This window comes from Saccoglossus kowalevskii, chromosome 1 (genome assembly GCF_978046115.1).
Source record: "Saccoglossus kowalevskii chromosome 1, keSacKowa6.1, whole genome shotgun sequence".
In the NCBI taxonomy this organism is placed as follows: domain Eukaryota; kingdom Metazoa; phylum Hemichordata; class Enteropneusta; family Harrimaniidae; genus Saccoglossus; species Saccoglossus kowalevskii.
The window spans coordinates 18,483,420-18,511,039 of record NC_140641.1 but is presented as its reverse complement, the minus strand read 5'-3'; the positions used below and the strand labels follow the sequence as shown (position 1 = coordinate 18,511,039).

The window sequence follows — 27,620 nt, the reverse complement described above, 5'->3', positions numbered from 1 at the left end:
AGAGCCAGTAGGAAGACTATTTTCCACGTCAAAAATTTGAGTGGTGCTGATTGAAGAGGCTCAAAGGGGCGGTCTGCTTAGAGCAGACCACACACCCTTGTATGGGGTCTTGGCGTCTGGAAAGCAGTAAATAGTCTCCTAATAATAGGACAATCGGCTAGTCTTGTTCCTGTACATTCTGAGTGGTGGGGTCAAGACCAACCTGTAGCCAACACTCGCTGCGTAGGACAAACCCACTTCGTTAAACAGGTGGACGAAGGAGCCTGCTACCTGGCCAATAGAGGGATGGTATGGATCAATCTCCCTTCCGCTAGCAATCAGTGTATGCTTGCAGCCTAGAAATGTAGGCCGCGTAGATGGAATCCCTGTTCGCCCTGGCCAGGACGTTGACAGCCCGCTCAGATAAGGCGTTTGTATGTGCGGGTCTACTAAGAGCCTCTATGCATGTAAGTGATACCTGCTGGGCTCGTTGGTAGTGCGCCGTCTGGTTGGGACGGCAGGTCCAGTAAGTCCGGAAGCACTGCTGGCGCTTTGACTAGCATTTCCAACAGAAGTGGAAACTAGGCATTGCTTGGCCAATTGGGTGCAACCCATGATAATATGCGGGTGTGCACCTGTCGAAGTTTTCTCCGGTGCCTGGTGAACTCGCGGGAAGGGAGGAAAGGCGTACACAACTAAGTGGGTCCACGGGGCTAGCAAAGCGACCCTGGCCCAGGCTCCTGGAGTCAGCAGGAGTGTTACGTACGTCGGGAGCTTGGTGTTCCGGGGTGCGGCAAAACGGTCCAACCTTGGACCGTCCCACAGCCGAAACAGCCTGGAGGCTACCCACTGGGGTATCAGCCACTCCGTGTTCTGGAGACGAAGCCACCCTGAAAGAGCGTCGTCAGACTGTTCCTCACCCCTGGAAGGTGGTGTGCGGTTAGCTCCACATTGTATTCCAGGCACCAAAGGAGGATTTTGCTCCACTAGGACTGACAACGATGGGGAATGCGTCCCCCCTCCTTCTTGAAGGAGACCACCGCTGCGTTGCCTGTGCAGAGCAGGACTCTGTGGTTTTGAACTATGGGTAGAAAGCGTGGTAGTGCTAAGTACACTGCTCTCAGTTTGAACCGGTTGATATGGTAGTCCCGAAACTAATGCGGGGGCCATATCCTTGGGCTTGTTGGCCCAATAGATGCGCTCCCCAACCTAGGGGGAGGTATCTGTTACCAGAGTCATACCTGCGGCGAGTGGGCCCAAGGGGCTCCCCTGTCCAAGGTTGGCCAGTGATGACCACCAGGACAGGGCTTCCTTCACTTGGTTCGAGATCGAAACCCGCCTATCTAGTTCCCATAGGAGAGCTTGGCGTTATAACAAGCGTTATACCGGGCGACTGCGTAGTGCGGCCTGGGGAACGACCCTTCGAACCGAGGTCATCATTTCGATGATCCGTATTAGTTCACGGAGGGACACCGAGGGAACGCTGACTAGGCATTCGGCTAGGCTGCTTAGCGCTAAGCAATACGCTTGAAATAGCTAAGCCAAGCTTACCTCTGTCAAAACTCCATGCCCAGGGACACCAACTGTGTGTTGGGTCGAGGTGGGACTTGTCGATTTACTAACAAGCCCAACTGGTGAAGTAAATTCCATGTTAGCCTGACGCGTTTGGCTATTACCCCTTGCCCGGGTTGTTGGTAACCGGAAGTCTGGGTACGGATTGAGGTGTACCGACATCTGGTGAAGCAGCAGCACTACCTGTTTCATCACTCTGGTGAACACGTAGGGCGCTGTGCCTAACCCGAACGGGGGGCACCCGAAATTTGAATACTTGGCCCAGCTGGGCGATTCGAAGGAGATGGCAACTCGCTGGGTGCATCGGTACGTGCAGATAGGCCCTGCTTAAGTCTAGCGGGGCTAGCCAGTCAAAACGGTGGATGGAGAGAAGAACCCTGAATGGTGTCTCCATGTGGAACCGATCGAGGAGCACGTACTGATTCAGTCTGCCTAGGTCCAAAACTTGATGCCTGCCACTTGTAGATTTGGTACTACGAACACATTTGGGTAGAAGCCTGGCCTTAGTTCCGGTTGATGTACCCTGTGTATGGCGTCTTTCCCCAGCAAACTGCTACTTCCTGTCTGATTGCTTCCGCCTTGCGGACACTAACGGGGGGAAATGGAGATTTCAGCGGTATCCCATAAACGGATGTCACCACCTGGGAAGGTCCAGGGGTCGGTCACCCGCCGTCTCCAAACCGGACTACACCGGCGCAATCTGTGTACGACAGGGATATGTGGCCATGTGTTCGGCAGTTGCGAGGGGGGGTGCTCCCTTCCCCAACGAGGTGAGTTCCCCAAGGCCTGAAGTAGTCACTAAGTTGTGACCTGGCCATTCACCGAACACGTGCCTGTCAAACATGCCTCCCCTGCTGCCGGGTAGACGTCCGCCCAGGGAGGGTGAGGAGCCACCACCTGGCTCTTACCTCCCTGGGGGCGCGCCACTACCCTCCCCTCCCATGGAAGGGTATAAGCGCTTGCCTCCTGGCTGACTCTGGCTAGCGGACGATGCCCTAGGGCGTTGTGTTTTCTGTGCTTGGGGTGCCCTCCGTTTTCCCATGGCAGGACCAACTGGCTAGCGGATTCGATCTGAACCCTCTGGTTCATTGCACTCCGAAGCTCCAAGACTGTACCCACCATTCCCTGAACAAAGAGGGTGGAGGATGTCCAGTCTGCGTCACTGAGGGGGACGTACCCCGGCTCAGCTTGTCGGCGAAAAACATGTGCGTCTAAGGCCGTGTCTCATAGCACGGTAGTGGCCCTGGCCAAGAGAGCCAGGCGACACTAGGGGGTGTCGCATGTAGATGTGCGGTGGCCCACCAGTAAAAATGTCGTCTGGTCTAGGAGGCTGGTGCGTTCTGCCTCCAAGGTCTCCAGAGTGCTGGTCACGCATAATAATGTGCTCAAGCAACTCTGCCCTCAAGGCTGGATGGGTCGTCTTCAATTGGCAAAGACACCCATGGAACGCGGCTATCCCCCTTTGCCCGGTTTGCCAAATTTGTGGTACCGGGGTCTGGGGAAGGAGCCTTGGAATCCGGTTGGGGGCGTTTTAGTCTCATCCCACGCTATGGGGTCTGATCCCAAAACCACACCGACCGGGTAGCGTTTGGTCCAGTGGGAAGTGTTACCTAATGTTATCCCCACCCGGGGGCCTTAAGCATTACATCCTCCGCGGCTGACCAACGCCGCCCATCAACACTGTTTGCGTGCTCTGCGCCCCACTCCGCGGACAGGGAGAGACTTGCCGACAGGGTTGCTTTGGATCCCGACGCCTGTAATCCCATAAGCGTTGAAGCAACCTTAGGTGGTCGCTTTAGGATCAAGGGGGTATATACATCGTATCACTGGGATCGATGATACTCCGTCTCACCCCAAAAGCGTGGCTCACCGAGTCATACAGATGGAAGACTCTGAGGGGCCGCCCGGAGTACCGGCTGTATCCGGCACGAGTGAACTGCATCTCCTTTCACTTTAAATATGTGAGAGAGAGCGTGTTCGACTGTGCGTTTCATGACAGGGTTGGTTCCCTCTGGGGACGACCGTGGGTCGGTAAGAAAGGAGTCAAAACCCACAGCGGGGACCGGACACAAGGAAAAATTCGTTACCGTTGTACCGTTACCGGGTGACAAACCCTAGCTGGCTGAAAGTAGGGGGGGTCAACGTGTGCACTGCCCTGAAAGCCCTGCCCCGAGATCAGAGACTTAGCTGCCAGCACCCCGTTGGCATTCAGTGCCCGAGGATCCAGAGAAGGACCGGTGCAATTGAGCCTCGGCCACCCCCAAAATAGTGGGAGAGCCGTGCCTGGGAACAGGGGTTCCCCGGAAGAGACGTGCTTGAATGCAAGCATGCTTTCGTGTCTCTTTCTGCTTGCCCACCGAGGGGACAGAGTGGAGACAGCTCGCTCCGACTGCGTCTGATCTACCCGGCCTGCCAGGGATGCAATTGCTCCGACAGTCCTTCGACCAAAGCCCTCAACTCGGAGGCAAACCAGGCGCCGTGCGAGGAAGGGTCCACAAGGAGACCCGCAACGGGCCCCATAGGAAGGAAGCCTCCAGGGGCACAGCCTTGCTGCAGCCGGTAAAATCGGGTAAAACACCACCTGAAAAAACAGACTGTGAGGATGCCCTCCGATCAGCGGGTGAGGCCGAGAAAAATATCAGTACCTCCGCCGTCGGGCCTCTTACTCGACATCCCAGTACATGAAGTACCAGTAACCGAGCATGAGGACTTTCCACTCATGCAAAACACGCAACTCACTTTAACCGATTTGTTTACTGGACGCGCGACCTTGCTGTGACACGTTCAGTCTCAGTGATTTTGATGGCTCTGAAAGAAAATCTCAGGCCTCAGAACTCCAGTGAAAAAAACACGCTTCCACGCAAAAAACCCGAAACCTGCACGTAGCTACGACCAAGTATCTCAGATGCGGGTTCTATGCTGGTAAATTCTGAATATAACCACTGCACGGTTGACTCGAAACACGAGGAGACCGGAAAGAAAACGACAGCGAGCCCTGGTGCTGTCATTACATCTATATATTGCTAAATGTACATTGAAAATAAAAGACGACATGCATGAGGGAAACGAATTACAGTTGTCAAAGGTGCCGCCACGAAAACCAACTGGTTGCGTAGTGGCGCCGGATTTTAATTTCTTTGTTGTGAAAAATACTACACACAAAGGGGAAAACGACACGAGGGTAAAAATGACAAGGAAAACTTATCCTACCAGCTACAATGTCGGATGCCGTGTAGCGGCAACAACCCAAGCTATAAATCCGGACAGGAAAAAAAAGCAGGCGATCCAGCAGAGCTCGCTAGATTTCATCTCTACTCGAGGCGGAGAGAAATTTAGAGTGATGGACGGCTACCTGTGGCGCTGCCAGGTTACCTCGGTCACGTAGGTTCGTGACGTAAGGGGTAAAAGAATCTTGAGGTCATAGGGCTTCCCCTGACCTGGATTCTATCTCTCCGTCACCGGCAGAATCGCTGATTAATGCCTACAGTTCAAAATAGTCATTTTGACTGACCGGAGTCTATGGTGGGTAATTGAACGTAGTGAATTGGCTGATTTTGAATGCAGTTCCAGAGCAATATCTCTCAATATGGACAAGTACTTGTTTACGATCAGATACAAATCTCAATCATTTTAATGTTAAAAAATAATATTCCTGACATGGTTATATTCCAGCTATATTACTATAAACAAAACTATATATCTTAAATTTGATAACTAACGGGGACTGTGCCATGCATGGCTTGTTTTTTTTTAAAACCCAAACTGCCATTTAGCAGCCTAGGGCGAATTTATGACAGAATCTGGTATATGTAAAATTTGAATCAATTCATTATTTTGTCTGAAATTTAGCTTGATTTTGATGCATTTTTACTGGAATGTGCAATGAATGCAATCAGTGCAAGCATGTCAGAGATATGGCTCCAGAACATTATTTTTTAAAAAACAAAATGGCAACCAGTCAGCCATTTTGAACGTGATCGGTAAAACAAAATGACGTACATCAAGAACCTATGATGTTCAATGCACAGTACTCACCGAGGTGAATCTATTATTTCTCGTTTTCGAACACTAACAAAATGCAGCTACCGGATTCGGCTGATACCCCGCCCATCCTAAACCCCGATCATCCTAAACCCCGCCCATGGGCGATGTTTCAAATAGTGGGCGATGTTTTGGTCCACACATTGCCTGACTGAACCAACAAACATTTTTACAGACCCCAATTTTCCCGTCCGACATCTTGTATCGAGCGCGCTATTTCAAATATGACGCTAAAATAATTCACTGTGAAGCCGAAAAGCATTAAAAACTGTAATAAAACCAATGCTGTAAACGAATTGTTGTTGCGTATTATTACACTCGAATAAAGTCTACGCTTGAAAAGAACGTTATTTACGAAGTTTAAAATATCCAAGCCTTCCTGGTTCGAGCCTCTTGGTTGTTATCAGTAATGTTTAATCTTTGTCTGTATCGCATTCCAGACAAAATGTCGGTAAACAAGAAATGGGCGAACTAAAATGTCTCCTGCGTTTCACATGCGACATGATTATTAAAAAACACAGAGTTAAGCGATCATGTACGTTCTATAAAGCTAACCTTGTACACATAATCTTGTACTGACGTGTTTTTTCTCCAAAAATGACGTTCTCTTTTAGTTAACCCCCAGTTAGCTCTTCGCGTTCATGGTATTTGTGAGAGTTGAAAGATTTTTTGAACACATGACAAGTAACTATATTGATTTACGTACGTTACGTCATGTACGTTCTATAAAGCTAACCTTGTACACATAATCTTGTACTGACGTGTTTTTTCTCCAAAAAAGACGTTCTCTTTCAGTTAACCCCCAGTTAGCTCTTCGCGTTCATGGTATTTGTGAGAGTTGACAGATTTTTTGAACACATGACAAGTAACTATATTGATTTGCGTCAAGCTGTGTGGCTCGAATTTAAATATCAGTGCGTGAACTCAAACGCGTGGTTATTAAAGTTCAGTCGAAATGTACGTGAATATTGCGATCGAAGTGCGCTGTCCAGAGTTTATTATATTATAGTAAAATTTAACTTGACGCATGGTATAGTTTATATTACATGTTCACTTCGAATAAAAAAATCACCATTGGAACATTGGTGAATCACAAGTATTTAAACTATTTTCTCGACTTTCCGTAAATACCCGACTACTATAATTTTTAATGATGTTTATGTTTGCGTAATTATTACGAATGCAACGCATTATCAAGTCGGTAATATTGAAATATTCACAGATCCAATACCCCGGGCCAGTGCCCTAACAATAGTAAAAATTAACTTGAGTTTGCGTAATTATCCTGAAAGCAATACATTTAATACAAAGTTGAAATATTCAGAGCTGGTACAATATTGTAAACAAATTTGCGTAATTAGAAAAGCAGTGCACTAAGTAAACGACGTTGATATATTCAAAGCCAGTACAGAGTTGCATACAAGTTGCGTAATTACAGTACCGTCGGATATATGGGGTGAGAACACCGCCAAAATTAGCTTAATGTCTTTATGTGGACATTATGTCATCATTGTGGTCATTATGTCATCATTATTATGTCATTATTGGGTTGTTAGGTTGTTATTTGGGCATTATGTTATTATTATTATTATGTCATTATTTCATTGTTATTGTTTCGTTATTCAAATATTTGGTTATTATAATGCTATTGTCTGTTATTTGGTCGTTATCGTCCAAATATGCATTTAATTGGTTGTCTCGACATTTAATTGTTTTGATATTCCCCCGATATGCGATTGTCTTGGCATTCTCTCAACTTTGTCTTGACATTCTCTCAACTTTGTCTTGACATTCTCTTAACATTGTCTCCGCATTCTCTCAACTTTGTCTTGACATTCTCTCAACACTGTCTTGATATTCTCTCGACATTATCTTAACATTCTCTGACCTTTGACCTCTACCCAGAAATCATTGTACAACATTGTGAAAGCTGAAAAAGGCGCGCGTGTAGTCGCGTTTAAAATGGCGTATTCTGTACATCGGCCTCATAACTCCGATGAACTAGCAGATGCAGTAAAAGCCTGCCGAGATGCTATAACAGCCGCTGCTACAGTAATAGAGAATGTAACTCGCCGACCGTCACAATCAAGGGATACTTTTGTTGCCAGTGATGATATTGCTCATGAACTTCGAGAAACTTTTACACGATCTGCCGGCTCACGCCATGTAAGACGACAACGAAACCGCCTGAGATTCGGTTATCGGGATCGACGGGTAGTCAGTGACTGTTCAACGTCTGCGGCGCCGACTTGGACACATGACTTTGTGTGTGTGGGCAGCACTGATTACGACTGGTGTCCCAGTCCGAAGCAGCGTTCCGACTTGTCTAAAATAGGTCTCGGAGAACGCAGAATTCGAATACCAATTGGCAGTACGTCTGCTCAAGTGCATGAGCAACTTCTAGACGAATTCCCAAAACTGAGTGAAGGTGGTGGTTATGAGATTTGCCGCGCATTTCATGGAAGCAGACGAATGGTACCTATAAGTTGCCCATCCGAGGGGTATTCTCAACCATTCTTAAAAGCGGAGGCTGGACAGGCCAAATTGTACATCAGACCGCTACAAAATAATCTTGAAACAACACCAGCCATCACTATTACCACTCCATCCGAAATGGCAAGCACAATTTCAGTGAGTACACAAATGTATATTGTACGTTTCTCGTCTCTGTGCTGTCCTAAATATTTGCAGGAATGTAATTTAAAGAGCGGTGGCCGTTGCGCCGCGTCCCTTCGATTTGCGCCCGCGTGACGTATACAACGCGTGTAAAATACATTGTTTATAGTGACGACCACCGCTCTTTAAATTTTAATCGTATTTATTTATTCATAATAATAAAAATAATAATAATAATAACTTTATTGCCACCGTGTAAAAAGATTTACGAAGGATAAGTACAGCAAACAAAATAATAATAATAAATGTAAAAATATTATAAACAAACAAAAGAAGGTAACTACGTTCGTTGTGTAAATATAGTTGGAAAGTTCTCTAATTATGCCAGGATCTTTGCTTGAGAGTATATATGTATATTTTTATTTTTGGATGAAAGTAGTGTCATCATTTTTTGGATGAAGTTTTCCCTGTGTGTGTTATATTTTGGGCAATTCAATAGAAAATGTTCTTCATCTTCAATTTCTAATTTCCGAGTTACTATTTTTCTCACGAAATTCGATAGAGGGCGTTCCCAAAGTACCCGTATGACAGCCCGTTTAACGTACGTGGTGGGGTTGAAATTTGAGCAGCGTCTGTGCAAGCAATATACTAGTAGTTACTGTTGCCGAAGACAAACGTTTTGCAAGAATTGGTCAAAATGATTAACTGGTATTGTAATGCCCCAGGCTATTCCTCGAGTTTGATTAAAAAGAAAAAAAAACAGCGAAATATCCTGAGATATGGCGTAACTTTTCATACATTTCTTTAGTCCAAGAAATCAACACTTCAACGCCAGTGGATTCGAATGCTTCGTGGGAACCTGAGTAGACGTCAAACTATATTCTCGGGTTTGTTCATGGCATTTTCCATCCTGTACCAGTATTTTTTGAGTTCAATAACTGGAGACAGCCGTCTTTCAACCGCAGTTATACATAGATTGAAAACGAAGACTGTCAGCTTCCTGAGACGAGCGCAAACGAAAACATTGAGCCGGATTTGATGGAAAATTCGCTCGTTGCCTATTCCCACATTGATCTTCTTGTTCATAATCCTTATGATGGCATTTGTTGCGAAGTTGAAGTTAAAATTACTACGGAAGGAAAAAACGTGCGTCCATTTATATAACTGCATCTGCTGATCGCCTGGTGAATAAAATATTAAATTAAATTTACACTACACAGTTACAAACACCAGACACTATTTTAGAGTTTGATTTAATAATAAACCATGGCTTGTAAGGATTTCCCTTCATGGATCATAGCCGAATACACTCTGCCATAATGAAAATAAATTCTGTATGCTGCACATGATGAAGCTTTACGGAAATGATGAAATAAATAACCATTATCAAGTCGATATTCTTTCAGTCTGGCTGTTGTCCGGTCACTTCGATGCAACAAATATGAGAATATATCAGCTATTTCAAACGAAGGCAAAGTATGAAGGTTTTCTTGCCAAGTTTTTTACGTTATACAGAGCTACCAAAGTTATGGTCAACTCACCGTGTTGTACTGTACGACGACAACTGTTTGACTCTTCATGGTCGTCGGTCTCCAAAAGGTGAACATTTAACTCGTTTGCAAACTCAACAAGTTCAAAAAGTTTAGCTTTACGAACATTGCTGCAAGTTATACCAAGATCCTGAAGAAATTTGCGGAGTTCTGGAAACTCCGCAAATTTCGATTTTCTAATCTATTGATTTACGCATGTACATGTAAGAATACAGAACATCAATAACGTCAAACAACCCCACTCAGGCTCGTCATCCGGGTATCTTGGATGCGCCCTCTAGCGGGATTCCGAGGAAAACTAACAACTCGAAAATTAGGAATTGAATTTGTGTCACAGTTATTGCATATTCTTTTGTTTATAGGTTTCTTGGGAAATGAATATCTGCCTTCCTCTATTGTATGTATTCTGTTTTAAATTTAGCATATGTTCTCAGTTTGCTACTTTCTTTGGAAATCATTTCTTTCCAGAAACTGGCATATTTATTTTCAAGGGAAGTTTTTAAAATTTGATTTTTTGTTTCATAGGGAGTGTTTTTTCTTCTATGAAGTTTAGTGAATTGTCTTTCAATATTGTATCACAGTCCCTCTATCCCCGGTCTGGAAACGACTAGCGTTCTTTTGTAAACAAATCGGGTAAACAAATCGTTCACACGCAGGCCGAGTCAGGAAGTCAGACAGATTACAATACCTTCAAAAGTTACCGTCATGCAAAGCGATACCTCATTGTATGACTTCACTTTGACTTAAAATTCGGGCAACCACAACGTAAACAAACATGTAAACAAAATTATCACTATGAAATTTGGGTTTTTTGAACCCTGATATGCATCACCACCAGCCTACCAACTCATAAACATCCAGTTCCTGCAATTCAAAGATTAATATCGGGAATTATGTTAATGTTCTCGTTTTAATAGGGAAAAAACTTTGCGTGCCAACATGCTGACATCGCTAAAAAAATCTTGTCAAAATGGCGTCGTTCATGTTAACGTAGTCGATCGAAAAACCTGTGATATTTCTGATTCTTGGGGGGTTCATAACAGTTCAAGTCAACTATACAACAACTAATGACTTTATTCTATGCAAAAGTATATAACAATGCTTCAATGATTGTATATAAATGATTTTTTTAGCACAGAATTGAGTACGTTGTCATTTCAAAACGTCGCCATTTGCATTTACGATCTAAAAAGCATCCATAAAAGTCGCTCAATTTAACATTAATAAAATGCGGTGTGACAAATAAAAAATCAGCCCACCAATGATATGTTTCGATTATAAAATGTCAAAATCGAAGACAAATATTGTTTTCGCGCCGAGAAGTATGGTAAATAAAATTGAGTTAATTTCAATCACTCCAAAATCAAAAACGACAAATATCTGGGTAAAGGTATGAAAATTTGTTGCGAAAATGTGTCGTTGCTGGTAAAATAGATGAATTAAAGAACTACTCGCCGGCTAAAATATGACCTTATACAGATATCCTGATTAAAAAATTATGTGAAAAAGTATGAATTCTGTAATAAACAACTAAGTTGTAAAAAAAAATACACAACACGGACGACGTCAAATCACGTACTGATCACGTGACAATGCTTTGCCCACACCCGCAATGCGCCTTTGCCAGGGAAGGAGACCAATTCACACCTAATACAAAGACCGTTTCTAGACCGGGGATAGAGGGACTGTGATTGTATGTATTACATTTAGCCATTTGTATTGTATAGTATTGTATTCTAGGTATGCCTATTTTGTTTAATTATCATCTGGGAGATCCTTTATATGCAACCAGTAATTAATAGCTTGCACTGAGCAGTAATGCAGTAACCCACCTCTGCTGTTGATGCTCAGTTACAGGATTTTTTATTTACTTGTAAGATTTGTTTGCAGAATTTAATATTGATTTTTTCAATTGATGTTTTGTCCCATTTAGCATTGTCCTGAATGTCCTGCAAGTCTAGGGCCCATAATTCTTAGCCATAAAGCAAAATTGGTTTTATGTAAATGTTAAATAGTTTCATTTTTAGTTTTAGGTCTAGATTTCCTAAAAGTACTTTGTTCGTGATGTAAATTAATTTTCCAGCTTTACCTGCTAAATTTCACAAGGCATCAGCAAAACTCCCATTTGATTTTATTGTGATTCCTAGATATGTATAACTGTTTGAATGTTATCATTTCCAAAACTGAATTTTTTTCTCAATGTTGATGAACCGAAGATAACAACTTGAGGTTTTGAAAAGTTCTCACTCAATTTCCACTTATTGCAATATTCATTTAGTGTATTTAATGTCTGTAGACCAGCCTGGGTAGTAGAAATAAGGGCTAAATCATCTGCATATAAAATAGAGTTAACAGTGTTATTATTCAGGAGTGGTGATTCAGTATTGGCATTATCCAAACTATCCTTTAAATCATTAATAAAAATGTTGAAAAGAGTTGGGCTAATTATACATCATTGTTTTAATCTTCTATTAATAGTAAATTCTTTTGTTATATAATTATTTATATTAATGCAAGCTTTTGTTTTTGAATACATGTTTTTTTATTATTTTGTAAATCTTGCCATTAATGTTATTTTTTAATAGTTTATAGAATAGCCCTACTCTCCATACCGTGTTAAATGCTTTGGCAAAATCTACAAAATAAACATAGACTTTTTGTTTATTTTTAATGTGTTTCTGAATTAGAGTTTTTAATACAAAATATTGATCAGTTGTTCTGTGTTTTTTTCTGAAGCCAGTCTGGTTGTTTTTGAGTATTTTATTTTCTTCAATGAAACAGTTTATGAGTTTATTTTTGATGGAACAAAAGACTTTACCAATGCGACTTGAAACTGATATTCCCCTATAATTTTAAGGGTCTAATTTGCAACTTAAATTCCAAATATCTGGGAAAACTGAGCTACTCAAAACTAAGTTAAACAATTTTGTAAGTGAATTAATTAGATAGTTTAAGCTGTATTTTAATAGTTCTAAACAGAAACCATCCAAGCCTGGTGCTTTTTTTGGATTTTAGCATTTTCAGTGCTACACTAACTTCTTTTTCACTAATAACCTTATCTAAGTGATCATTTATTATTATTTTCTTTTCATGCTCTGATAATTCTTTCATTATATATTATGTGTTGGTGGGGCTGACGTCAACCCTGACAATGTGTTTTACCAGTTATATGAGTATATATGTTTGGTACATGTTATTGCTTATATTTTATAGGCTATAAATAATGCTCCCAAAGAAATCTGTGGTCAGTGCCATGTTGAAATTCCGTTTTCCCTGCTGAAAGAACATATCGAAACATGTAAAGGCCTTGATATAGATGAGGAAAGTGACGGGTAGGTGTTTATTTGGTACATGAAAATGATGGTGTACATGTAAATCTTGAGGTGTCAAATAAATAATGTCTTTGTGAAATAATGACTTTGTTCAGACCCAAATAAGCTTATGTGCATTATAATAGCCTGGGTACTCTGTTGCTGTGCTGTCTTCACTACTGTCTGGAATTGCTGCTTACAATGTATATTATGCTTCCATGGTGAGTCTGACACATGGGGTAGGGGTAATCCTCTTGTGGTGTTTAATAACATAGGATTTGAAATCTTGAATGTTTATAGAAAATTAATAGTTGGATTAATTAAAATACTTGGATTTCAGGGGTGTAATTGAGAGTCTTGCAAGAAGTACATCTACAATGAGGCAGATATCAAATACACACAGATGGTTAGTTTACTGCTTTTTTTATTTTACATACTTTTTGAATTACATTTGTATAATGTAGTCAGCTGCAAATCCCTGGAAGTTCATTTAACAATTCTGTACCTATTCATTTAGAATTTTTTTTCTTCTTCTAGTAATCATTTGAATGATCAGAGCCAAACCATTTCTGCAAGAAATTGCAACACTACCACTAGTTCCTCCACTTCATTATCAATGGCTTTTAACAGGTCAGTATTAAAACTGTATTGGACCACTGGAATGCATTTATCGTCATTTCAGATTTCTGAGCTAATATTTGGGAGGGGGGGGGCAAATATACAGTGGAATGGACATTGTTAATTTCTGTCCTGCGTCTGTCCTCCGTCTATCTGTCTGTCTGTGCACGACTTCTTCTCAAAAACCGCCAAACCATTTGACTCGATTTTTGGTGTGTGGATGCCTTGATGAGTGTAGATGGTAATTTGTTCATGAGAAGTCGATCTGCCACAAAGTATGCAAATTAGCCCCCCAAAACTCAACTGTGGCGGTCTATAGTGAGAGCGCCATATATAGTATGGTGTTGGAATAACTTTTCAAGACGAAAACCGGGGAAAACTATAGCGAAATCCCTGTGTTTGCCGCCATCTTGAATAAGTCATCGTGACGCCACGAGGCGTCATAGTTTTCCCATTTCACGCGATTTACGTCGTGAAATCAACCAATTTCGGACTATCGCCCTCAAAATAATTGATGAAATAGTTTCGGGACCCATCGACAGTAGAAAAGTAGAAACTTAAGGTGAAAATAATGAAAAAAAACGGCTGTTACGATCCGACCTGATTTCAGTTCAGACTATTTTAAAATGGTCATTTTTGGTCAAAAATTCTATTTTTGACTTCTTCTTCAAAACCGGTAGCCTGAATGCTTTGATACTTGGCGTGTATGTACCTAGTGTTGACATCTACTAGATTTGTTCATCCCATGGCCATATCTTTAATTCTCTAATTTTGGCGAATATTTTTGTCATTTTTGGTTAAAAATGGAATTTCAACTAACCACTATTTCCAATGCTTTGGTGTTAGGCATACATGTGTTTATTATTCCATTGACAACTTTTTGTAGTTGTTTGGCGATATTTCATTTAAAAGTACAAATTTAAACAAAAAGTTGTGGCATATACAGCACTAATCTTTTGTACAATAGCCATTGAGCAACAGGCCATTGGCCTATTTTTGTAAACTAAATCATCAGAACTTCAGGAGAAGTACCTTTCTCTGATTTGTTGTGGTGGTACCTTAAATTTTTCTGAGCCCAGTCCGAGGATTTTTGGATTAGGTTACATACGTGGTGGTTCATCTATCATATTTTCTATTGGTCAATATTTAGTCCTATCTGCCTGTCTCAAACAGGTTGATTTTGACTGCTTCAGATAAATATTGAAAATACTCTCTTGTGGACAGGTAAAGTTTTTAATTACTGGACATTACGAGTCCAAAATTGGCCGGCTCACAGTTATTGCACTCCTGTATAGCTCTTTCATATACATCTTGCATGACACCTATTAGCCCTGGTGATTGTTGTACAGATGCTAGCCTATACTATATATACATGTACTATATTAGCCCATACTAATGTGAACACAACTACCGGTAGTACTAGTATGTTAGAAATGATTATTTTTGATGATATGTGCGTATCATTTTTCAAACTGGGTACAAAATCAGACTACTCATTCTCAGTTTGATTTGTGTTATGATCCTGTCCAAGACTTTGTTACAGCTTGCCACATGAACATTTAGATTTAATTCTCTGTGTAAAACTTGCACATGGACCTGTACAAAATAGAGCATTGCATGGCCGCACCATTTATTTTTCACATAAGTAAGAAAGGGAAAGGTCATGTGCAGTATCAGTCCATTAACATTACCAACACTCTATTGTGAGTACCTGTACTTATATGCCCCTTTTCTTTGTGTCTTCCTATCAACTTTTCACATCACTATAACAACAACAAAGAAAATGTTATTTCCTGGGACTTCATTACAATTATGAAAGATATAAAAATTATAGCTTGTTTCCAGGAGAGTCAAAGTTTATTTATATTCATTAAAGTAGTTAATTAATTTTCTGACCTGAGACCAACTTCATTATTCAAGCAAATGTTGCTAATAGCACAATAATAATATTGTCATATTGTACAGTGTAGATTTGATTTTATTATATATAGGAGTTACTCACAGATATTTGATAGTGCAGGGTGTATTGAATCTCAAGAAGATAATGTTACAGAAGAAGAAAACACAGTGGCTAACAACACTACCTTGTACCCAAGGTAGGCAGAGATTTGGTTGAGCCATTTATCCACTAATATTAATTCAGATAGTTTTGAGGTTTATTAGCTCCATTGTCATCGAAGATGACAGTGCGCAGGTGTAAGTCATATAAATCATTATCTGTTGTTTTCCATCAACAATTTGAGGCTTTTGACGAAAATTTTCTGGTAGTCCAATTTCTAGATATGTAGATACCTTGTGTAAATCACTGTCGGATTTGTTTATTTCATGGCCAAAAATGTTATTTTCAACTTTATCGTGGAAAGTGCTCACACGAATGCTTCAAGATTTTGTATGTAGACAGTTTGGATGGTATGTTCAATTTTTGGCAATTATTTATGTCATATTTAGTCAACACTGATGTTTTCAACTTATTTTTGAAAACCACTATACTGATCAACGATGATTCATACAATGTGTCTATTAGAATATGCAAATGACTAAAAATGACAAAACTCTAAGTTCATTACTCATTCACAAATCATACCGGTAACATCATTTTATGATCCATTTTATTAAAAACAAAATTAGCAAAAACAGATCAGACTGAATCACTATATATTGCTTTGACATCATCCATCTTTAGTTATGTTTATATTCTTATAGATGTACTCTGGAATATGCTGTCACATTACTAAGTCACCATGTGGTGGATCGAATACATATGGACTACAATAAAGACAATGGTGATGATTATGATTATCAGAACTATCAACGTGTGAATATTTTAAGGTCAACGTTCTGGAAAACTGCTGTTAGAGCCATAAATCGACCAGATTTCCTCCCAAACAAATTAATTAAAGTGTCATTCATTGGAGAAAGTGCAGTGGATGATGGGGGGCCCAGAAGGGAATTTTGTAGTTTATTAATAAATTCTGTAAAAACCTGTGGCGTGCTTGAAGGCAAGGAAAACAATCTGAGCTTTTCTCATGATTTGCGCTTTCTTGCTGAAAGAAGATATTTCACTGCAGGAAAGATGGTTGCTATATCTCTTTGCCATGGTGGTCCCGGATTACACTGTTTGAGCCAAGCAACATTCCAATATATGGCAAGAGGGTGTGTAGAACAACCGATAGCCATTGATGAAATTCCAGATTATGACATACAGCTGATAGCCAAACAGGTGAGATTTTTAGTCTTATTCGCGAAACACACATGTGCAGTTTTTGCAAGTTACCCTTCCTGTATGCCTGTCTGTTGGTCTGTCCTCCAGTCCACCTCAGTCTGTAAAAGAACCACATTTGGGATACATATGCATGTATATACTTTTCATGATCCAATTCAAGATAGAGGTAAGACAGCCATTTTAATGCTAAAAATGTGTCAAACAAAACTAGCTATTTTCACTTTTCATACCCACTGTGTGTATTGACCTATTTCATGCCAACAAGTACTCTATACATTTGTACATCTCGCAATGGAAATATATGCATGGAACTAAACTAATATAAATTAATAGTATCTTTCCCTAAGAGACTAGCGAGCTTCTAGTTAGTGTGAATAGTCTTTTACTATAGATGATGGGGGAGGGAGGGCCTTGCTTCACTTGTGCATGTCTGAGAATTGCAGTGCAACTACAATGGTCATGATAATTTGATAATTCTCGGGGAATGTCCTTCGTGACTTATTATATAACCTAGTATTTTATCCTATGCAGATCCAGTCTAGTGAGACTAATGAGGAACTCAGAATAGCTGTATCGCGTATTGGAGAAGAAAGTGTTGCTAATATCACAGGATTTACAGATCCGATGAGTACAATTACATTGGATATGAAGGCTCCCATTCTTGTAAATCTCACTACACATCACTGTGTTTATAAATCCATACCTGAGATAAACCAATTTTTAGATGGAATGAATGTTCTGCACATAGCAGACTTGGTAAAGGCCGAACCAGGTAAGTTTACAGTTGCTCTTAAAATTTTCAACATCGGTGATGAGGGTGCTCAAACTTGTTTGGTAATCGATGGTGTCTATCACTGGATATACTGTATGGATGGGGATGAAAATGAAAAGTTGCGAATAATGTACCTCAAACTTGTATATTAATGAGGTGATATGCATAAATATTTAACATCCTACTTTTTGACTCCCGTGTGCGAAGCACAAAAAGGGAGTCTTTGCAGTTAGTGTGTCTGTATGTGTGTATGTGTGTATGTGTATGTGTGTGTGTATGTGTGTCCGTCTGTTCCACTGATATCTCAAGAACCATACATCAGTTTTTGATGAAACTTGGTGCATAGATGCTCTGGGCCAATGCGCAGATTTGATTAGGTTTTGGTAAAAATCCATGCATATTAATTACCTAATTTGCATGATAATTAGCTGATTTTTGGCTGTTTCATGACTGTTCCACTGATATCTAAAGAACCACTCATTGGATTTTGATGAAACTTGGCACACAGATGCTCCAAACTAATGCGCAGATTTGATTAGTTTTGGGTAAAATCTGTGCAATATTAATTACCTAATTTGCATAATGATTAATCAATTTTCGGCTTTTCCACTGATATCTCAAGTAGTAATCATCACATTTCAATGAAACTTGGTACATAGATGTCATAGGACACTGCACAGACCTGATAGTTTTTAAGGTAATATGAGTACATATTAATTACCTAATTTGCATAATTAATTAATTTTCAGCTTTTGATATTTCAAGTAGTAATCATCACATTTCAATGACACTTGGTACATAGATGTCATAGGACACTGCACAGACCTGATAGTTTTTAAGGTAATACGAGTACATATTAATTACCTAATTTGCATAATTAATTAATTTTCAGCTTCTGATATTTCAAGTAGTAATCATCACATTTCAATGAAATTTGGTACATAGACATCATAGGACACTGCACAGACCTGATAGTTTTAGGCTAATATCAGTATATATTAATTAGCTAATTTGCATAATTAATTAATTTTCAGCTTTTGATATTTCAAGTAGTAATCATCACATTTCAATGACACTTGGTACATAGATGTCATAGGACACTGCACAGACCTGATAGTTTTTAAGGTAATACGAGTACATATTAATTACCTAATTTGCATAATTAATTAATTTTCAGCTTCTGATATTTCAAGTAGTAATCATCACATTTCAATGAGACTTGCTACATAGATCTTCTAGGATTATGCAGAGACCTAATTAGTTTTAATTGGATATTAATTACCTAATTTGCATAATGTTCCACTGATATATAAAGAACCACAAATTGGATTTTAATGAAACTTTTAAAGAGAACTATGCAGAAACCCAATTAGTTTTTGGTAAATATTTATGCTTATTAATCTCCTAATTAACATAATTAATTAACACTGATATCTCAATTACTGATCATCACATTTGAATAAAATTTGGTACATAAATGCTCTAGGACAATAGACAGGCCTGATTAATTTTGGGTTAAAATTTGTTCATATTAATTCTCTAATTAGCATAATAATTCATAATTTTTTTGTTCTGTTCTGTTCATAATAGTTACCTGATGTACATAATTAGTTTTCAGCTTTTCTATCAATATCTCATGTACAAGTAATTTTGAATTAATTTTTAATGTGTCTTCAATACTCTCAGCACACGGGAGTTCTTTCTAAGCTTTCTTTGATTTATGGCTTCTGTAGCTCTGTAATAAAAGTTAATTCTATAACTAATTTCAACTTGCAAAGTTCAAATGCAGATTGCTCAAGTTAATTTAAATGTGTAATATGCATACAAATCATAGGTAACTGCTTAATGTATTAAGAAACCCAGCTGTGCAAAGATTGTTTTATTGGTTTAATGTTTAGGTCAAACTTTAAGATTTACCTTGCATATCTCTCTCTAGTCTACACATATACATTTTAAGTTTGGTTTTGCCTTGTCCAAAATAAATATTGAGGGACAAAGTATTAGAGACAATACTGTCATCGTCATAAACCTTTTTTCTGGTCGCAATAACTTGATTAGTTTTGATTTGATTTGATTACTTTTAAGCTTTCCGATATTATTTACATCCATGAAATCTTGGATAGGAGTTTTCAAGATATTGATGAAAATACGTCTTATAAAATTCCTATACGTTAACATGGGTATGGCAACAGTTCTTACTGGCAGATGAGCACTATTGCAGATAGATATGACCAATTAAATTATTGACCATACATTTATATTGTTATGTAATCTAATTAAAAATGCATAACTATCATATCTGGAGCACTATTGCAGATAGAGACATTCAACCGGTGCTTTATTGTAAACATTTCACAAGAGACTGAAATGATGCATCCTTTGACCTAGCATTTATCCATATGCAATTCTGAATTGCACTGCTATGAGGCCCCTTGTAATACCTTGTAAACCATAGCTGATCTTACACTCTGCTTTAACCAAGGCATCTACCAGCGCTGCTCTTGTTAAACAGTACATTCACATTTAAGCCTATTTACTGTATTTTGTTTTTTTAATCACAAATTATGTGCCACCAATCCAAATTGGTAATCACCTCCCCAGTTTTAATGATTTTATAAATGTGAGGGAAGCTTACACATAGTGTATCAAAAGAAAGTGTTAATTCCAAAGAAGTTATAACATGAAACTCTGAGAAGCTTGAACAAGGGCAAGGCCCTCATGGTTTTTACTATGTTTTATTATTTTAAATTAGGATCTATGGAGCACTTCATGTGCTTGAGTAAAAAGCTACTCCCATCAGCTGACTACTTCAAATCAATCCATGTGGAATATAGTCCAAGTGGCTCAAATAAAAGGATAGAAGAAGAAACTACCATCTACTATTGGTTTGAATTTATTGATGAATGTGCTAAAGGTTAAACAACTACAAAATGTTGTAATCTACATGTACTGTAAATGTTTAAGCTTTTTTTCTATGTCACTGTTTCTGTGGATAAGGTGAATTACAGGGGGGGGAGTTCCATGACACAATTGGTCAAAATAAATGTCTCATTTGCATAATTCATAATTAATGGGCAATGGAAAACTCGTCTTTCCAGTAAATTTGTGCCAAAATGCTTTCCGAAGGCATACATGATAGTTCTAAATTGACTGATTCTATGTTTACAAGCTGAAAAAATGATCAAAAAACTGATGTAAAGGTGTTTTTTGAGACACAATTTTGACCAGACTCCAGCAAACTGTTGAAAGTAACCACAGGTTTTTTCTATACCCTGATCAACCTATGAAATTCATGGAGAATGCAGAGGAATGTTTATATTTCACTCAAGTACTATTGTTCGAATTTGCTCAAAATATTTTCAGTGACTTGTGTCTCTGACAAGTAACCTAATTAGTATGCATTTCGAGAAAAAACCGTGTGTGTGTGCATGTGCAGTTTGAAATGAAACAATTTTGAATGCAATAAAATCATGTGTAGAACTTGGGCTGAAATATCAGGTCGCATTTTTTTTTATACATATTAAAACTCAACATTTTGAGCAGTAAAAAGTGTCCAGACTGTTGTTTGAATCCCAGGGTCCCGGGGGGGGGGGGGGGGGGGATAAGGGCGACTTTGAACCTTGGGTTGATCTGTATTTCTCTTACATGTTCCGAATACTATGAAGTCTGAAAAGCAAACACGTCTCTTGCATTGATTCCCATATACCTCGGCTATTTACGATACCCTTAGTTTTCACGAGTTTAAAAAAAAAAATCTGACTGACTGACCCAATTTTTCAATTTTTCAAATTAAGGGCAACATAAGTTTTTTTTGGTTAGCCTTATGCTGCAAAGAAATCGCTGAAATTGTTTCATATGTTCGTAAAAGGGACATTGTAGCTTTGACGATGAGCTACGAATGACTGACTTTGAACTTTTCATTCAGGACGAATGGCACCCTCTCGTGTCAATCCCCCCGGGATGTAATACTTGACACTTTAGTTTATACCTAGTTTGCCTATGAATTCAAAAAAAATCTAAATACCGGTACATTTGCCAATTTTCAACTGACTTCATTGAAATTTGTCCATGTAATTTCTCGAGAAAAGTTGTATATCAGATTTTCGTTATCAATTCCCACTGAGAATATAGTATTATTTATTATAATGCTAAATGATATCACAATTTGACAAGTGGAACCTCAATCTCACATTCATTTACATTTTGTCTTAACAGGTAATCAGAAGGCATGTTTGTTTGCTGGGAGTGATAATCAACCCATAGAAGTAGTCATAACACTTGGTGACATTTTCGCATTCTTCACTGGCACTCATTCAATTCCCCCTTTAGGTTTCACAGAAAGTCCATCCATAGAATTTATCACAAACTCTACTGTTCCAAGCTCAAATACATGTGCCAATATTCTGCGATTACCTAGAAATTTCAGCTGCATAGAAGATTTTTCGGAGAGATTTACGTTTGCTTTATCAAATTGTCGTGATTTTGGCAATGTCTAGAGACAACATACACAGGTAGTAATAGCATTGAACTTACTATAAGTATAAAGTGATCTATGAGAGCTTGATTTGTAACTTGTCACTTTAATCTTCTAATATCTCAAAAAGTCTTGACAACATTTCCAAATAGATATTCTATACCACTACATGGACAACCTGGAAAGTCACACACAAACTTAAAATAAAATATAATATTAATATTGTTGATACTCGTACACTAACTGCAAAAAGGAACTGCATAGTATAACTTGTACTGCATAAATATAGTTCTTTTTTTTGCACATGTATGGCCAACTTTACATGCATGTAGTAATCTGCAGCATGTAAAATGTAGTCCACCTGAGGTGATGAAACAATGCTGATATATCATGCACTTTCTCTTAATTTGTGGCTGTTATAGTAGGTAAGGTTCTGTCAACATAACTAAATATATTAATTGAAACTTGTATATTATACATGTGTATTTTTGAAAGAGTTTTGGGTTATCCATGTTAGCATCATTGATATGATATATGTTTTTTTTTCTGCAGTAGTTAAAATATGTTTTATAGTAGGATTGAGTCAAATATAGATTAGTTGCAGTCTCAAACATTTCCTGTGTTATAATTATCAAGTATCATTTGTACATGTTTATGCTTTTATTAGTTTACTTGTTTTGACTGTTTACATTCGTCTATTTATTCTGTAACAGAATTTGCACAGAGCAAAATTGGTTAGTGTGCGTTGTATGCGTTGCTTGATTCATTGAACGCATGTCACTTGTTTGTTGCATTAAAGTGCTCATGTAATGTTGGTGCTCACTAGCTGCTTGTAGCAGTTTTGTCAATTGTGATTAAAACAGCATTTTGAACCAAAAATGGATTTCTGGTGTCTTTGTTGTTGGTAACAATATAATTTAATTTTAGTGATTGACCCCCATGTGCCAAGCACACAATGTGAGTCTTTGCAGTTAGTTTGTCTGTATGTGTGTGTGTGTGTATGTGTGTGTGTCCGTCTGTTCCACTGCTATCTAAAGAACCACTCATTGGATTTTGATGAAACTTGGTACATAGATGCTCTGAACTTATGTGCATATTAATTACCTAAATTGCATAATTATCAGTCAATTTTCGTTTTTTCACTGATACCTCAAGTACTAATTATAACATTTCAATGAAACTTCTAACATAGGTATCATAGGACACTGCACGGACCTGATAGTTTTTAGGGTAATATAAGTACATATTAATTACCTAATTTGCATAATTAATTTTCAGCTTTTGATATTTCCAGTAGTAAGCATTACATTTCAATGACATTTGGTACATAGATACTCAAGGACTATGCAGAGACCTTATTAGTTTTAGGGTTAATAATTGTGCATAATAATTACCTAATTTGCATAATTAATAATTTTCAGCTTTTCCACTGATATCTCAAGTACTAATCATCACATTTCAATGAATCTATAACTATGCAGGGACCCAATTAGTTTTCGGTGAATATTTAAATGCATATGAATCACCTAATTTGCATAATTAATCGATTTTCAACTTTCACACTGATATCTCAAGTACTAATCACATTTCAATGAAACATAGTACAAAGATGCTCTAGGATAATGTACAAACCTGATTAATTTGGGGTTAAAATCTGTTCATATTAATTCCCTAATTAGCACAATAATTCATAATTTTTTGGTTCTATTCACATTTCAATAAAACTTGGTACATAGATGGTCTGTTATATTGCACATACCTCATTAGTTTTACACTCAAATCTGTTCATATTAATTTTCTGATTTGCATAATTAGGTTTTTTTAGCAAATAATAAATAAGTAATTTCAAATTATTTTTAATGTATCTCCACATGGGATTTTTTATTTAATTGTTCTTGATTTCTTCACAATCAGATATTGATCTTGTAAATTGTAAATTGTAACAATTGTTCAAATACAGATTAGCTAGAGATTTTGACAGTTCATGAGGCTGTGCATTGCAAATACTGCATTGGACACCAAAGTTGCATTGCGCAAGTCATGAACTTGTGTTAAACATGGTAGAATGAAATTAAACAATAGATAACACATTTGCAAAATGTGACTTCATAAAGAATTTTATTCATTGACCTTGAAATAAATCAACCATAGTTCATACATGGTTACATGATATATACATACATATTAAGTACATGTATCAAAGCGATCGGACTAGTGATTTTCAAAAATATGTTTTGACCAAAATTGACATAAATACATAAAAATTATATTCACCAAAAATAGAGAATTGAAGATATCACTAAATAAACAAACCTTATAGTACACCACTCAAGGTATCTGAATGACAAATCATGATGCACCAGTGTGAGTGGTTTTCAAGAAGAAGTCGAAAATATCTATTTTGACCGAAAAGGATAAAACTATTCACTAAAAATAAAGAATGAAACAATTCTGATCATCCCAAGGTACATGCATACCAAGTATCCAAACATTCGAAATACCAGTTTTCAAGAACAAGATTGCATTTTTGACTAAGAATGATAAAAATATTGATTAAAAATAGACAATTTAAGATATGATTCATCACAAAATGAATACATCTGACAGATCCACCAAAGTTATCAAAGAAATTGGTATTCAAGAAGAAGTTGAAAGTTCCAATAGTTGACGAATGGCCGGACAATCACCTATCGTCATCATCAGCACAATCATATGAATCTTCAATGACAGCAGAGCTAAAATCTCTCCGCACTTGCCAGTCCAAGAATTATGTATAGTTTATAATAAAATGTAATTAAAATCATAAAAAAACCATACACCGTAGAACACACTCATATTTTTGTTTTGTTCCAGTAAGCTCAGAATCGCAATACTCAGAATCTACATAAATCAGTTTACTATTTACAAAATAAATAAATCTGCATTTACACAATAGAAGGTGTACATAAAAGACGATATGAAATCGGTCATCAATAGGATTCAGGAGTTTTGATGTAATCATGATTCATTGCCGACGATTAACAAGCCAATACTTCAATGCACATTAACTAGTTATATAAGTCAGACGATAGCGCCAAACACCATTAGTCTGTTGTAGAAGGTAAACAAACAAATCTGAAGAATATTCATTTATCAAATCCACAATTTAGTTATGTAAAAATTTGAAATTATTCGTGGGCAGAAATCTCTGTTCTGATATTACTGTGATTGCAAAAATGGCTGATTCACCGATTCAAAAACATTTACTAGAAAAGTGTTGGGTGACGCCAACCGCACGTTTTTTTTCAGGTGCTATTAAAATAATACATATACAGGCTTCTAATGCGCTGCTTATCATCACTCAATTAGGCGATTTTGTGTACCATCCAAAATTGCTATCACAGTAACAGTTCTGATAAACAGATTCAGTGTTATGAGAAATCCGGTGTGGTCAGATTTGATTATCTTGTGATGTGCTCTGTACTGGTTACAAATGACTTACTAATAATATTCATTCTCTCCTGTCGAGCACTGTATTTACAAAGGCAATGACGTTTTGATACACTGATATACCATATGCATTATCGTCTCTTAATGGGTCAATGGAACTATAAAGATCTTCCAATTCATTGTCTTGTAGGGGACAATGAATTTGTGGAATTTCAACCGTTGCATCTATTGTATCTTCAGGAAGAGGTCCATCCCAGTCAATTCCATACTCATCGAGTTCAACCTTTTAAGCGGAAGAACAATTAGTGTAAGATACTCAGAAGACACATACGTATTTAATATGTTCTTCTATATTGCACAGTAGATTAGGTATATTTATTTCGTTACTAATACAAGGTTGGGTCATATATTTGACATTTAGATCATTATCGCATACTGCCCAAATACTATTCTCAATATTTACAGGGTGCATCCACTGTAAGCAAATTAAAGGAATATGCATGGCAGACTATTAATGTATAATTTTTTTGTGAAAATATAATTGACAAAGATGATGTAATACAAAGCTCAGTTCGTGGTTCAAATAGTTCTCTTATTGGGATATAACTTGAGTCGGCCATCTGCATAGAACCTTGAATCCATAGCTGTCTTGGTGATCTGCTATTAGCTGAGCTAAGTTTGTGGTGGTTCCACCCTTCTTGCCAGTGATTAAGATCTTGATTTATTCTTTGCAAGTATGTAAAATGTAGACAACAGATATCAACATCATGGTCTATATCGAGTAGTAATTTCTCTTCCAGGTAGTAAAATAGATGGTAATATTTAAATAAAACACCACAAAAAACATCCCGCCATAAACGTTCAATCCTCTGATTGTGTACACTCCTGCCAGATATAAAACTACCCCTTCCTGTTCCTCTGTCCGGATGACTAAGCATAAATAAAGAAACATCTACGTTTTCACCACCCTTGTCACCTCTAACTCGAGAGGGAAGTCCAAGCCGTTCAGTTGCATCTTCAAAGCTTTCAAGGACTGTAGTCGATCTGTCACTACATAACAAATAGACCACCAATCGTGAAAAACCATCAACTCCGCCATGTATTACAAACTTCCATCTATGGACAATATAGAAGAAACAACTTGTTAATAAACGTTGGTGTATCTGAGAACAGAGACCCTAAAGGGCGGAGGTATGCGTGTTATAACGATGTGTTTAACGGGCAATGATTAAACGAAATTCGAAAATTAAATGCGGTCAAATAACAAAGTGTTATTAAATATGCTTGGCTTCAATAGTGCATAACATTTTTACGAATAATTTGAACATTCCATTACTACTTGTCACATATTTGTATGGATATATACAATGCCACGTTTTTTTACAAATACCAGCAATACTGTACAAACCTTATAAGTTTGTGATTTCCATCAATGTGCCACAATGCGTTCGGGCATGGGACGTTGTATTGTCGTCTACGTATTGCAGTTCTTCTACTAACAACTCCATTCGGGTCAACACGTCTGAGACTTTCTCGGACACGAAAAATTGTCACACGTTTGCCTTAGACAGGTAACAACCCATGTAACCTGTTCATGCCCGTATTTGGAAGACGAGTAATTATGTCAGTTACAATTCCATCAAGTTCTCGATCAGACAACTCTGCATATGATTCAGCAATTGAAATGCCGTACACAGACATACGTCTTTGTATGGTTCGGATTGAAACCCAGAGCATTTTTGCCATTGCTGGCACACTAAATCCTTCTACTGTAAAGTACTGCAACTGCTCTTTCGTAATGTCGAACTGCGGCCTACCTGGTTCTCCGGAAAATAATTTGTCTGAACAATACGGCCAATTTGTACTAGGATCAGAAATGTTATTCTGATTGTCAATAAAATCTTTCAAAATTCTTATAGCAAGATTCAGTTGGGAAAAAGCATAGTCCGGGACATCGGCATTGATGCTGAATTCAACAAGTTCCTCTTCTAGAAAAACTACATCGTCAAATATAGCTTCTAATTCACTCGGTCTA

The 27,620-nt window shown here is 38.2% G+C and overlaps 3 protein-coding genes across 3 annotated transcripts in view; 1 reads left to right on the top strand and 2 right to left on the bottom strand.

Annotated features, from left to right (window-relative positions):
* Window positions 1-27,620, bottom strand: part of LOC102809708 (peroxisomal ATPase PEX1-like) — a 57,389-nt gene that overhangs the window by 11,034 nt on the left and 18,735 nt on the right. The gene's annotated exons all lie outside the window — the stretch shown is intronic.
* Window positions 7,555-22,178, top strand: LOC144347822 (uncharacterized). Its single transcript, XM_085502783.1, has 8 exons — window positions 7,555-8,223; window positions 12,972-13,090; window positions 13,607-13,699; window positions 15,679-15,783; window positions 16,391-16,907; window positions 17,442-17,682; window positions 20,435-20,596; window positions 21,898-22,178. Exons 1-8 carry the CDS (start codon window positions 7,555-7,557, stop codon window positions 22,176-22,178), a joined length of 2,187 nt encoding a protein of 728 aa, XP_085358909.1.
* LOC146750407 (uncharacterized) lies at window positions 25,647-26,523 on the bottom strand. Its single transcript, XM_085503570.1, has 2 exons — window positions 26,154-26,523; window positions 25,647-25,870 (listed from the first exon to the last, which is right to left on the bottom strand). The coding sequence occupies exons 1-2, from the start codon at window positions 26,521-26,523 to the stop codon at window positions 25,647-25,649; spliced, it is 594 nt and encodes a 197-aa protein (XP_085359696.1).